General features: G+C 44.0%; 1 protein-coding gene across 1 annotated transcript in view; it reads left to right on the top strand.

Moving 5' to 3' along the window:
* Positions 1–14085, top strand: part of LOC124622333 (myrosinase 1-like) — a 59808-nt gene extending 45723 nt beyond the window's left edge. Inside the window, exons 9-11 of the mRNA XM_047148010.1 lie at positions 4398–4532; positions 4625–4731; positions 13866–14085. Of these exons, the coding sequence (XP_047003966.1) occupies positions 4398–4532; positions 4625–4731; positions 13866–14004 (381 nt within the window). The 3' untranslated portion in view covers positions 14005–14085. The remainder of the gene's footprint in view (positions 1–4397; positions 4533–4624; positions 4732–13865) is intronic.
* Positions 14086–15004: the final 919 nt, after the last annotated feature.

Here is a 15004-nt window from a genome sequence, read left to right as displayed (position 1 = left end):
AACATAGCCATCCCATTTCTACAACTATTCACATTATTTCGCCTGTCCCCTGTATGTCACACATTATTATGGTAGGCCGAGTAACTTTTACTGAGTGATGAGTTACACTTATAAGTGACACAGATACACGACACTTTTCATCAATACAGTTACTGATTTTGTGTAAACAAGGGTCGGAACGTCCTACCAATCATTCAGTTCCTCGGCGACAGGACTCCACTCCTTGGTGACGAAGCCATTGGAGAACCTCTGTGTGAAGGTTAGAAATTCTTTTTGCCCCTAGGTGTCCTTTCAGCTTGAATAAAAGATCGTATGATGCAGGGTTTGTACCCTCCGATGACCGACATCCACATCCCTGCGTCCTTGATTTAATTATTGGCACCATTTCACGCCGGCTCGGGGCTACATTCCATAGGGGCTATATAAGGCAAGAACATTGATAGACCCAGACAGTATTGAAACCGGTGCCAGGAGTCCAAATAACAAAAGGAAGGACTGGGCCGGGTTTTGTTCATTTGCACATAGTTGATGGGTAGGTAACACAAACTTTATTTAACATCAAGTTAGCCTTGACAGCATATGCAAGTGGTCTTAAACAATTTATAAATTATTTTAACAACACTGCTAACAACCTAGCCACATAAATTTTTTCCCACACAGCTAATATGAGAAACAAACTATGACGGAAATACAACAAATTCCCAAAGCAAACGTCAGAAGGGCTGATTTTAAAAAACAGCAAACAACACCCAATAACACCTGAAGGGCCGACCGCGGTGGCCTAGCGGTTCTAGGCGCTTCAGTCCAGAACCGCGCTGCTGCTACGGTCACAGTTTCGAATCCTGCTTCGGGCATGGATGCGTGTGATGTCCTTAGGTTTAAGTAGTTCTAAGTTCTATGGGACTGAAGACCTCAGATGTTAAGTCCCATAGTGCTCAGAGCCATCTGAACCATTTTTGAACATCTGACGGGGTAATTTAAGAAGTGCGATTAAAAATTCAATAATTAACTTATACTTGAAAAGTTAATTTTGGAACAGGCCTGAACGTCTGTCTCAAACATACTACATTTAACAACAAGATATTTGACTGAATAATTAACAAGACACTTAGACACTTTAAACAGAAGCAAAAGTTTTAAGAAACGAATCACTGTAATAGGTAGACATCAAAATTTCCACAGATTATAATTACATTCGGCAATAAAATAACTGAAGATTTGTTTGCCAACTCCAAATTAGAGGGAGATGCTTTTTCGCTCATACATGACTTTGCCGGTACACTACAGCCGGCTCGCGAACCACTAGTTTAGAGTGGGAGTGTCCACAATTCTACAACAGACTAAAACATTCAATTACCGGCCGGTACTGGCAATTAAATACAATAATAACAGAAATGAGAACCTAACTGAATTATGCTGGCCCTACGTTAATAAGCTGGCAGCGCAAGGAAACATTTTGTTACTGAATACAATTCGAGGGCCCCAGCCGACAGTTAAAAACAAACGCACGTGAGATACCAACACACCAGACAAATCGTACACACAAATCGCAAACACTCTCTCCGTGAAGTTTTTACCGAAACAGAGCATAAAATATTTATTAATATAGGGAGGAGTAGATTGAGCCGACACAGAGATCAAATCAAGATGTGCAGTCAGGCAATTCAAATTCCGTAACGACTAACTAGAACAGCTGGCGATAGTGGAATAGTCTTGAGGAGGTGGCACTCACTTTCGTAGTAGTCTGCACAAGCAAATAATAATGCTCAACATTGCACCAGGCTGCTGATTTCAATGCTGATCTAGCAAAATCGGAATGGATAGCCTCTAACGAATCTCGCCCGTGCGTCTCACAGAAACACCGAGGCCGTCATTCCCTAATTCCTTACGGGCTGCAACTAGCACGTTGTACCGTGCCAACAGCTCGTACTGAAACCTTTGCAAGTAGCGACGTACGGCGTACTCTTTCCTCTCCTGCAAGGCCGCGCGTGTTTACTTCCTCATACAGGCCACTACTTCCCACTAAAAGCACACGCCGTACGCTAACAAGTGCCACGCCTATGCAGAATTCACTGCTGGACCGTTCGCGTTGAGAGTCGAGACGCGGTTCTCTACTCCACATCCCTCATAAGACTCTCCCCGTGCGCCCACTAACCTCTGTGAGAAAGATCATTAGCCGTAAATAGGAAAGATAAACTAGCCGATAGCTGATGGCAATCAGCGATCCGGCGTAAACATCGTGGCGAATCTACGTGCAATTTGGACGTCTCCCCAGCAATAGTAGTCCGGCCCCTCAGGTGGGTGGTAACGTAGTTGCCTCTCATGCAAGCGGGCCCAGGTTCGATTCCCGACCGGGTTGGAGATTTTCTCCGCTCGTGGACTGGGTGTTATGTTGTCGTCATTATCATTTCATCGTCATTACCAGAGCACGAGTTGCCCAATGTGGCGTCGAATGAAATGAGACTTGCATTTCCGCGCGTGGGAGCCTCCCGGCCAACGATGTCATATGCTCATTTCCATTTTTTCCAACAAGGATGTTACTATCTGTTGTGGCGTAGCAAGACAGCCACGCCACGGAAGTAGCCGAAAGGCACGCGCTAAGCTCACGCAGATGGGCGTGAGGTCTGAAACAGGATACGTAATGAATGCTATAAAGAAAAGTACGTAGCTTCTGGAATACTTAACTTTAATCCATACTTGTGGTACATCGCTCTTGACGATACAAGTGAGACTCTTTAGATACATGCAATGTTACTAATGGCGCCTTGCTAGGTCGTAGCCATTAACTTAGCTGAAGGCTATTCTAACTATCTGCTCTGCAAATGAGCGAGGCTTCGTCAGTGTAGTCGCTAGCAAAGTCGTCCGTACAACTGGGGCGAGTGCTAGTCCGTCTCTCGAGACCTGCCTTGTGGTGGCGCTCGGTCTGCGATCACACAGTGGCGACACGCGGGTCCGACATGTACTAATGGACCGCGGCCGATTTAAAACTACTACCTAGCAAGTGTGGTGTCTGGCGGTGACACCACACTATCACGCGTACTTCAGCTTTGAAGTACATTTCTAGTTGTTGCACCATTTCAGTCGGGCACTGAGATGATCCTTTTATCCACACTGCACCAAAGTTATCTGCAGGAAACCCGGAAAGGTTACCTTGTATTGACAATTCTCACTCTAATTTCGCAATGCTCTTAGCGTGATACGAACTGTGTAACTTACCTTCCGAAGTTCTCAGGTATATTTCCATCGCAAGGAGTGTGTATGATTCAAAATCCAAACTTATTATGTACGACAGTAAGTGCTCCAGTGTTAGCGGAGAACATGTGCTGGGAGATAGTTCTGGCTCAGTGTGTAATAGAAAACAGAATACACAAAAATTCCACTAATAAAATTCGAACGAAGTAGTAACTGGCGTTGTCTGCGTTTTTTGTTGTTGAACGTGTTCTGCAGGCACACGACTGTCGGGGGAGTATGTCGTATGGACTAGTTGCATTTTTGTGAAGCGGAAACGACATTATTTGCATATAGCTTCTGACATGCATGCATATAGCTTCTGACAACAGTGAGATTGGTTCATGTGTAAAAGAAACCTGATTATTGCCAAGAGAAAAGAGCACTTGGTGTGAGTGCACGTTTTGAATACAGAGTCACCAAGTTTCTCCTCAGAGTATGAAAATATTTTTTTGGCGCCCATGTATATTTTGCGGTATTGCCCCTCATGTAGTAAATACTAACTAAATTAGTGGTGAGTTGCTTACTGTAGAATGCTTCTTGTACTGACATCTAGTGCACATATTTAAAGCAGAAACAGCACTTCTGCAGGAGAAGTGCCGATCCGTAGGCCAGGGATATATAGTAGACATCTTCTTTCTACATAAAACTATAGCTATTTATAATCACGACAATGTGAATAACTTATGTAGTGTCCATAAGCGAAATAAACGATTCAATTTATTAAATACTACCCAATCGTAAACATATATGAGAGTTACATTTGTTTTCTCTAACAAGAGTTTATCACTGAGTATGATGTTACTGATATCAGCAATGAGAACTTTTCCAGCGTGTCCTATACTTTCTGGATAGCCATTGATGTATGAGTTTAGAACAGAACTGGACCCAGTACCCTACCCTGAAAGATACCTGTGTTTGTCTGTTCTTTGGCTTGCAATGGTTTCACTAAAGATTTGTCATCAGGAGACATATGAACTTTCTCTGCATTTTGCATTCAGTTTTCCAAGACGGCAAGGGAAAGAGAGATTCCACAATTCTGAAACCAGTTTGTAGCCATGTCTCACTCGTCGTGAGCATTCATTTCTGATCTTTTAAGATAACTTTGCCTCCGTGTTCTTGTACTCAATCCTATGTTACATATGCATCGTAATTTTTTCCTGTTCCAGCAATTTCCTTGGGCGTTTCGCAACTTACTGAACTGGATTGCCAATGAATACCCAGGTTATCCTATTATTGTGACCGAAAATGGCTTGGCAAATGGTGGAGGTCTCAATGACACAGATAGAATGAATTACTTTACGGTGAGTTCCGATCATTGCTTTCAAATATTGATAACATTAGGAGCTTATCTCCATAAAGCCAGATCTTTAAATATGTTAAATATTGATTGCAGTCTTACTTGACGGCGCTTCTGCAAGCTGTCAACATCGATGGCGTTCCAGTGATTGGCTATACTGCCTGGAGTCTCATGGACAACCTAGAATGGAGCAGTGGTTTCACGTGAGTCTTTGTGTATTTTCTTGCTCCATTTTGTTTATTCCTGTTCAAGAGATAGAGATCTGAAGCGATTTATTCATCATGAGGGTCTCTTCAGAGGCGACAGGAAATGATGAAATGAAAATTAGGTGGGTTGAAACCATTGGCCATCCAATTATTTCAGTTCTTGAAGAGGCGTTCTATTTCACTCTTGTTGGCCACACATATTCCTTTGAGTGGAAACGATGCTTAATTAGACCTACGCCGAATAATAATAACCGAAAATCACCATGCTTTCACTGGCTGATCAGAATATTGTCAGCATTGTCAAAGACTTAGTATCATGTTCAGGAACAGACACTGGATTATCTTAATATTTACCAGTGCGATACAAGTCAATCAGGCTTCCAAAAACGCATTACGACAACAAGTACATTAATTAACGTGACTGAGTATCTTAATCCATGGACAGACAGAACATTGCTTACTCTCAGCTCAGTATTTGAGGCGTATCGTTTCGTTACATTAGGTTCGAAAATTAAACAGTTGAATTTCTCAGATAGTGCACTTATGGGGTGCAACAGACGGGTGAAAAAGAAACAACGAACCAGTTATTTAAGGATTGGAAAAGTTGTCATGGTAAAATGTCTTCTCAAGGGTGCTTTAGAAGTTAACAGACGGTTCCGCTTTTCTTCCTGTGTAGGCCAATTGTCAGTTCCTTAACTATGCTATATTATTGTAAATGTATCTCAATCCTGACTGTATCCAACTGCAGCAGAGTGCTAACACTAAAACAATTGCTTCTTTTGTATCACCTGCGAACAACATCAAGATTGGTTCAAAATTTGGATCTCAAACTGCACCCGATTCCAGCTAGCAACAAATGCTTGCATGTGTTTGTAACGGTCGGTTATTTGGTCATGTTGTCCTTGTGGTCGGATAGTGTGAGACAACCAGCAAAGCAATGTGATTTTTTTACTAGTTCTATTTTGTTTATCGGTTTCGTAGAAACTCCTCTTCTCAATACCTCTTCAGAAATTATTCCTAATCTGAAGCACAAGAACTTATACGTCCAGCATCTTGGCCGAATCGAAGTATAGCGCTAAATATTCTTTTACATCAGTCATACGTCTTCTGAAACATTCTGACCAGAAGCCCGATTCTAATACTTCTCCTGGGTTCATTATTGCAGCTCCCTTATTGAAACACCTAGGTATTCTTCTTGTGCAACAATTTGTAGCTAACAATATTTCAGCTTTCCCATCTATACCGTTTTGCTTCTTTCCTCCACCATCTCGTCTAATGTTAATTTTCATTTTGGTAGTGACGGTTCCCTGTAGCTGGGTTCTGTGAGAGAACATATTTCCTTTCATTCATTGACGTTGCTGACTCCACCATAAACACGTGTTTCACTATAGGCATGCGAGCGAAACACAAAATCTGGAATCCAGGTCAGCTCCTCTAATATACAGTTCTTAGGCAAACTGCAACTGCCCAGTAACCTCGAAGCTGTGCAGACCATCGTCTGGCAGACTTCACTGGATTTCTTTGTGATGTGGAGATAAGCTAAGGGCTCTGTCATGTTGTATAGTGACTAGCCCTGGTCGACGTTGTGCTGGCATAGTGGCACAGGATGAACACCACAGACATCGGCAACTGAGTAAGCGCCTGGAAATGTCACTTTACCGCACAGTGAAAACTATAAGACTAAGGGCAATTTGGAATACACTGTGGAAACATAATGAGTTTTACACGACTAAACATAGAAAGAAAAAGGCCCTGAAATACAAAAATAGAATCTAAGACAAAGATAAGAACGTCACACCACGAAGGAGTAATCCAAATGGGACGGAAATCAGTAGGTATAATGTTGATGTACAGACAAACAAATGCTAAAAATTTCATAAAAATTGTATGAGTTATTCACGAGCTCGAGCTTCACAAACTCAAGAAGTCAAAAACACTTTGGTGCACTTCTGGCTCTTATGCAAGTAGTTATTCAGCTTGGAATCGACTGGATGACCTCCTGATGAATATCGTTCAAATTCCGTACAATTGGCGCGTTAGGTCATCAAAATCCAGAAGCGGTTGGAGAGTCCTGTCCATAATGCACCAATTGCTCTCCATTCAGTAGAGATGTGGCGTTTTCGCTGGCCAGTGTAGGGTCCGCGAACACAAAGACGAGCAGAAGAAACTCTCGCCATGTGCGGGCAGGAATTATCTTGCTGAAATGGAAACCCAGGATTGTTTTCCATGGAGGGCAACAAGGCGCTGAATATCATCGGCGTACCGCTGTGCTGTGAGGGTGCCGCCGATGACAACCAAAGAGGTCCTGCTACGAAACCAAATGGCAACGCACACCATTACTCTCGGTTGTCAGGTCGTGTGGCAGGCTACAGTCAGACTGGTACCTCACCGCTGTACGAGGCGTCTCCTGACCAGCCTTCGGCGTGGAATCTCATTGACAGGAGCAGAATAGTCTCACTTCGAACTGAGCTCCGCTGACCAGCGAAAACATGTCTCGAGGCGCCTTTCACAGTGGTGGGATACCAACTTGACCGTCGGCCTCTATACGCCCCGACAACCAGGAGTTCCGAGGGCTCTTCATTTCAAAGCAGGCCCCTTTGATTGTAAACGGTGACCGTCTTGACACAGCAGTGCGTCCACGATATTGTACTTCAACTTTATATGATTAATGTATCCCCTACATCTCAGATACAGGCAGCATTAACTCCATTTCGCTCATTGGTAAGGTACTATCCAATACTGGAGAGTTTTCCCAATACTGAAACAAGCTTAGATGGTAAACAGAAGTGGACTGAGGCGTGAGCAGGAGTTTGTATTGTGGAATAAGATGTCCTGCGGTAGTCAATGCAGCGGTGACAGTTGCAGTGCCAGTGTGGTGTAATGGCCATTAAAACTGCTACACCAAGAAGAAATGCAGATGATAAACGGGTAATCATTGGACAAAAATATTATACTAGATCTGACATGTGATTACATTTTCACGCAATTTGGGTGCATAGATCCTGACAAATCGGTACCCAGAACAACCACCTCTGGCCGTAATAACGGCCCTGATACGCCTGGGCATTGAGTCAAACAGAGCTTGGATGGCGTGTACAGGTACAGCTGCCCATGCAGTGAAAGGTGGCTACACTGAGCCACTGCGCCAGAGATTGCGCCAAAGAGTATTATTAAGCCGCCTCTACAGTGCCTGTTAAGAACTCGTAGAAGTCAGTGCCTGTTAAGAACTCGTAGAAGTACTTGGAGAGAGCTCGTAATAGTCAGTGCCTGTCGAGGTCTCGTGGTAGTCTGTGCTGAGATGTTGTAGCAGAGAGCGTTTGTTGAGATGTGCTATTAGGCAGTGCTTGCTGAGATGTGATATTGGAGAGTTCTGGTTGAGATATAATGTAAGGATTAGAATGATTTTCATAAATATAAATGAGGTAATTAACTCAGTTTGTTTTTATTTTAGTGTCCTAAATAATGCGTCATTATAGGTTCAGTCAACAAAGCATCTGGCGTGTGTTCTTGTAATAGAGTGTAATTCTACTTTCCTTGAGCAATTATGGTATTTCTAATTTTCTTTTATCACGTCAGTAAAATTGGTAATAAAAAAATTCTTGTCTTGTTGAAGAAGAACCGTGCCAGATGTGCGTTGAGTCATACTTCCACATACAGAACAGTTATACTTATGCTTTGGTTTCGTAGGTTTTATAGTTGTTGGGGACTTAATTAATTAACTGTGTTTACGAAAATTTTCATTTCATTCTTTGTTGTTGCTCTTTGCAGTCAGATAGCGTAATAATACTAGTCAGGGCCAACCGATTACGAGACACTGCGTAATCGGACATACAGCTACTAAAAACTAAAAAATATTTTCAATCTTATATTTAATTAAGCCCCCAAGCAGCAGCTTCAACACGGTACCACAGTTCATCAAGAGTAGTGACTGGCGTATTGTGACGAGCCAGTTGCTCGGCCACCATTGACCAGACGTTTTCAATAGGTGAGGGATCTGGAGAATGTGCTGGACAGGGCAGCAGTCGAATATTTTCTATATCCAGAAAGGCCCGTACAGGACCTGCAACATGCGGTCGTGCATTATCCTGCTGAAATGCAGGGTTTCGCAGGGATCGAATGAAGGGTAGAGCCGCAGGTCGTAACACATCTGAAATGTAACGTCCACTGTTCAAAGTGCCGTCAATGCGAACAAGAGATGACCGAGACGTGTAACCAATGGCACCCCATACCATCACGCTGAGTGATACGCCAGTATGGCGATGACGAATACACGCTTCCAATGTGCGTTCACCGGGATGTCGCCAAACACGGATGCAACCATCATGATGCTGTAAACAGAACCTGGATTCATCCGAAAAAAAAGCGTTTTGCCATTCGTGCACCCAGGTTTGTCGTTAAGTACACCATCGCAGGCGCTCTTGTCTGTGATGCAGCGTCAAGGGTAACCGCAGCCATGGTCTCCGAGCTGGTAGTCCATGCTGCTGCAAACGTCGTCGAACTGTTCGCGCAGATGGCTGTTGTCTTACAAACGTCCCCATTTCTTGACTCAGAGATCGAGACGTGGCTGCACGATCCGTTACAGCCATGCGGATAAGATGCCTGTCATCTCGACTCGTAGTGATACGAGGCCTTTGGGATCCAGCAACAATGTCGCGATACGATAAACCGCAATCACGTCCTTTATCAAGGTCGGAAACGTGATGGTACGCATTTCTCTTCCTTACACGAGTCATCACAACAACGTTTCACCAGGCAACTCCGGTCAACTGCTGTTTGTGTGTGTGAAATCGACTGGAGACATTTCTCATGTCAGCATGTTATAGGTATCGCCACCTGCGCCAGCCTTGTGTGAATACTCTGTCGGTTAAATTTCGCGTGTGTAGCACGTCATCTTCGTGGTGTAGCAATTTTAATGACCAGTAGTGTACTTTGGTTACAATACACTAAAGTCTTAGGGCCAGAACCTCATCTGTGGCACCTATCTTGCGTTTACATACTTAAAGCACCGGTCGAATTTCGCACAAAGAGCTCTTTTACACCGAAAAACGGCACCCGGACGAAATTACTAACTTGATTCATGTGAAAAGTTTCCGATGTGATTATAGCCGCTTGACTGGAATTAACAAACTTTCAACGTGGAATGACAGTTGGAGATAGAAGCATCGTACATTCCATTCCGGAATTCACCATTCTAAGATCCACAGCGTCAAGAGCGTGCCGAGAAAATCAAAATCAGGCGTTACCGCTCAGTACCTCACCACGGACAACTCAGTGGTCGTCGACCTTCGCTCAGAGACCAACAGCAGCGGAATGTGAGTAGAGATGTCAGTGCTAACAGACAAGAAACACTGCGTGAAATAACCAAAAATGGCTCTGAGCACTATGGGACAACATCTGAGGTCATCAGTCCTCTAAGAACTAATTAAAACTAACCAACCTAAGGACATCACGCACATCCATGCCCGAGGCAGGATTCGAACCTGCGCCCGTAGCAGCAGCACGGTTCCGGACTGAAGCGCCCAGAACCGCTCGTCCACAGCGGCCGGAGAGAAATAACCACAGATGTCAATGTGGTACGTACGACGAGCGTGTACGTTAGGACAGCGCGGTGACATTTGGTCGCGGCAGCAGATGACCGACGCGACTGCCTTTGCTGACAGCGCGACGTCGCCTGCAGTGCCTCTCCTAGGGTCGTGACCACATCGGTTGGGCCCCAGACGACTGGAAAAACATGGCCTGGTCGGATGGATCCCGAATCAGTTGGTAAGAGCTGATGGTTGGTTCCGAGTGTCGCACAGACATCAAGAAGCCATGGACCCAAGTTGTCAACAAGGCAGTGTGCGAGTTCGTAATCGCTCCATAACGGTGAGGGCTGTGTTTACTTGCAATGGACAGAGTCCTCTGTTCCAACTGAACCGATCATTGACTGCAAATGGCTATGTTCGGATACCTGTAGACCATCTGCAACCATTCATTGACTTCATGTTTCCAAACAGAGACGTCATGTCACTGAGGCACAAGTGTTCGCAACTGGTTCTGGGAAATTCGAGAGAGATCGCCCGACATGAATCCCATCAAACATTTATTAGACATAGTGGAGATCTCAGTTTGTGCACAAAAACCTGCTCGGGCAACACTTTCGCAAATATAGGTGGCTATAGAGTCAGCTTAGTTCAGTGTTTCTGCAGTGGATTTCCAACGACGTGATATCCAAAAATATTGAGATGCGTGAAAAAATACCTTTTCTTAAAACGGAGTGCAGTTTACAAAGAGAATACTCATCCAGTATTGAAGATCACTGGACAGCGGAAGGGGGGCAGGAGGTTTGTGGTTATGTCTATTTGGTATTCCTCCCCCGCCTCTCCATCTCTAATGACCTCGATATCGACGGGACGTTGTATCCCAAGCTCCCTTCCCCTTTTTTCGTTCACTCTCGTAATGCGCATATCAAGGCTGTAGTCGGAGTTTATTATTTCATATTGGACTATCATTGCTAGCCTCAAACGCTTGTTAAACCCTAATTAATTTAACAATCATGTGCCAGCGCTGAAGAGTATGGCATCGCGCTTTCTCCACAATTGATTGTCCATTAGAACAGGGATAGTTTCCAGTCTCTCTTTCCTCAGAACTACTAATTCAGCATTGCACGCAGGGTGAGCTTTTCTGCCTGTATACTTTTCCGTGTTAGAAGCTCGGTCCAGCGCACAGAATTATCCTGTCACGTGGCCTGCCCTTCCTGAAAGCTTGTCGGTCAGGTCCAGAAACAGCCTGTATGTGCTAATGGAGGTCAGGCGCATGAAAGTGTATGAAATGGCACGAAAGTATTTGCTGGGGAAATACCATGGCACGTTTTATATGAGTAATTGCTGTGAGACAGCTTGGTTCAAGATGGCAACAACTCTTCTTGAATGATAAAAACGGAAGCCTGAGCAATTTTTGGACTATTGTAAGAACAAACTAATTTAGTCTCCTGCTTTGTACTGTCAATACGAGTCCGTCAATTTCCGTATGAAACGAGAAACCGATAAAACAACATGGAAAAAATAGGTCCATGCAGCGAAGAAGCAAACGTCGATCTCACCAACCAGCAGTGGCATGTACATTGTTTTTCGGGATGCAAAATGATTTCTTCTTGCTGCGGAGAAGGAAAAATGTAATTGCAGAAATTTAGGCATGTGTTACGGTCCAATAAGATGAAAATAAGTAATAATGCGAGAAGAAGCCTGGCTTTGATATCAAAAAGTTTTAGTTGGGACAAGGCAGTGGCCATCTCCACAAAAGATTCTTTGATGATTCGAAAATTCAGAGATTATAAGTTCAAATTATAGGATCATTCATCCTATGCACCAGATTTGCATCCTTTGAGGATCAATTACTGCCACATCTACATACATGTTTTGTGGGTGCACAACGAGTTGTATTCAACGAAAACCATCTGGCGGCATAAGGGGGTACTAGAATCTCCTTATTCAAATACTTCAGTGAAGTGCGTTGGCCCTAGTATGAGACTACATGTAAAACGACTAGCCATTTTGTCGCTGTCAGACATAGAGCGCCATGTTCTTGTATGCCCCTAGGCCTGCCCAGTACTTTGACTTAAACGGCAATCTAACACTTGTGGCCGCCAATGAAGCAGACAGTACGTTTGAGATTTTGTTTCCCATTATCACCCACGAAACTAATTACTGTGCTTGTGTAGAATCTTATCTCTCTGTGCGGGCCACTTCAAATCTGAGTTAAAACTCGGTCTTTCTGTGAAGATCAGCATCTTCGTCATCAGGACGTGACTGACTGTCGCGATCAATGTACACCACCTTTATAGTGGCGTTAAAGCTTGCCGTGAGTCGGGTACCGCTGCTTCGAATTCTAACTTCACCTGGAGGGCGGGATTCATGTGCCCCACCCTTCGCCAACTGCCAGGTTTGAGGGGTGTTGATTGGTTTTATTTCCTTGAAGATGCTTCGTCTCAAGTGCTCGTTTAGCAGGCACTGCTGTCATTGTAAAATCCGTCTCTGTAAAATTTGTTGATGCGCATCAGAATTTCTACCGCTTCTTTCATTACGAAATCCCAGTTGGTCGATGCGTTAGAGATAATCTTCGTATTCACAAAGTTGAACGTACGCACTTCCGTAAATCTGTGTCCTGCAATGGCTGATTTTTGAAGTTTTCTGTACTGGATGTGCTGGCTGTGTCCAATGCAGTGCTCGTAGACGAAGTGGAATGCCTGTCCTACGTAAGTTGCGTCGCTTCCACGTGTCACATTGTGCATACCAGCTACTTTCACGTCCAGGCTATCTTTGACAGGACGTATAAAGGTCTTAATTCTCCACAGAGATTGTAATACTAGTCTAATACTATATTTACCTAATATACACCTGATGTTATCGATTTGCAGCATCTGTGCATGCTAATCCCGCTGTGACACAACTTGAATAAAAGAAGGCTTTCTTAACGTCGATGAATTGTCAGTTTGGCTCTAGATCTAAGTGTAGGGAGGAACATTTGCAGAGGGACGAGTCCATTAAGGAGGTTCAACCAGATGTGGGCTGCAGTAGTTATTCAGAGATTAAGAGGCTTGCGCAGGATAGAGTAGCGTGGAGGGCTGCATCAAATTGTTTTTGGATTTGAGACCACAACAGTAATAACAGTCGTGCTGTTCAGGTGACGTCGCTTCGCCATCGGAAGTCAGAATTCCAGGCAACAACATCCGATGAATGGCAAGCCTGAACGCCACTGTTATGGAGGCTGACTTTGCTCCCAGCAAACGTCTCCTGACGAAGGAATTTGTGATTACCTTCGAAAGCTCGAGTTTAATTTCGGTTTGACATGGTTCATACACCGACAACACCTTATACCAGGATGTTGCCTTCTTAAATTGCTGTAATCACTGCACACAGGCTACACATTTCTCTGTAAACAATTCACACATTTCCTTCAATCGGCTCCGCAACAAATCGTAATTATGACCCTGACTACAAGATCTTGGAAACCATTATCTTCGTTTCCCCTGTATCACACATTCCTGTTGATTTATGTACTGTGTGTATATACCTTACAGTGAAGATTGCAAAAGTGACAGTAGATCTAATATACATGCATGTCAAAGACTTACTGTTTGTCACTGTTTGCAGCGTAAAATACGGACTATACGAGGTGGATTTCGACAGCCCTAACAGAACCAGGACGCCGAAGGAGTCTGTGTCTCTCATATCGCAGATCTACGGGAGCAGAGAAGTGCCTGAGGAATACTTCCGCTATATTATTCACTGAATTTGTTACTACAACTTGCGTTGTTCTCTGATATATACTGTATGTCTGTAATGAAGAAATAAAGCACTTCGGCACACTCTACTAATCAGTGAAGTTATTTCCTTGGGTGTTAATGAATACATTATGCAAAACCACTATGCTTTGTTATTCAGATTTTTATATCCTTTTGTACTTTGTATAGCAAACCAGAACGACAAACACGTGTCACATCAATCCACGAAGACATATTGATGTTTAAAGACGAGAGTCAGCGTCTTATATGTTGCAGAGCCGACAGTGTTTTTAATTCCACTTACTTTATCTTGTAGGTGATTCTTGAATCTATACTAAATCACTTCTACGGAAATTAGATATGGCCCATTTCATTTGGCATGGACCTGCTTTTAATTATTTAGTCATCGAAATTCAGAAGTAGTGCCACCTCCTAAATTACAAAAATGGCTCTGAGCACTATGGGACTTAACTGCTGAAGTCATCAGTCCCCTAGAACTTAGAACTACTTAAACCTAACTAACCTAAGGACATCACACACATCCATGCCCGAGGCAGGATTAGAACCTGGGACCGTAGCGGTCGCGCGGTTCCAAACTGTAGCGCCTAGAACCGCTCAGCCACGCCGGCCGGCCCTAAATTACAACCAGGTAGGAAAGATGAGGAAAAAGTAAAGAAGCGAGTTGGCAAGGAGAGACTACCTGGCAACCAATAAGTTAAGATCAGCTGCTCATGGAAGCTAAGGCTGCTTCGAACGCCACAGTGTCGTGCACCGAGAGGGAGACTGAAGGACACGTGTCTGCGATTACAGGGTTCTTATCTCGCTATTCTCTGAGTGGAAAATAATGAGGGCTGCCTGTAGACCTCCAACTAATGCTGGCCTGCAAGCTGTAAGTGCTACGGAGTATGGAACACGGTGAGGATGATTAAGGAATCGGGGTAGAAATCTGCAGAAGTGCCCTCTGCCGTACAACTTCAGAAGGCTGCTCTGGCTCTAATGCTCGTCACA

The sequence above is a fragment of the Schistocerca americana genome, chromosome 7, assembly GCF_021461395.2.
Source record: "Schistocerca americana isolate TAMUIC-IGC-003095 chromosome 7, iqSchAmer2.1, whole genome shotgun sequence".
NCBI lineage: Eukaryota > Metazoa > Arthropoda > Insecta > Orthoptera > Acrididae > Schistocerca > Schistocerca americana.
Note: the sequence above shows the minus strand (reverse complement) of the source record. Positions and strands in the feature narration are given on the sequence as shown.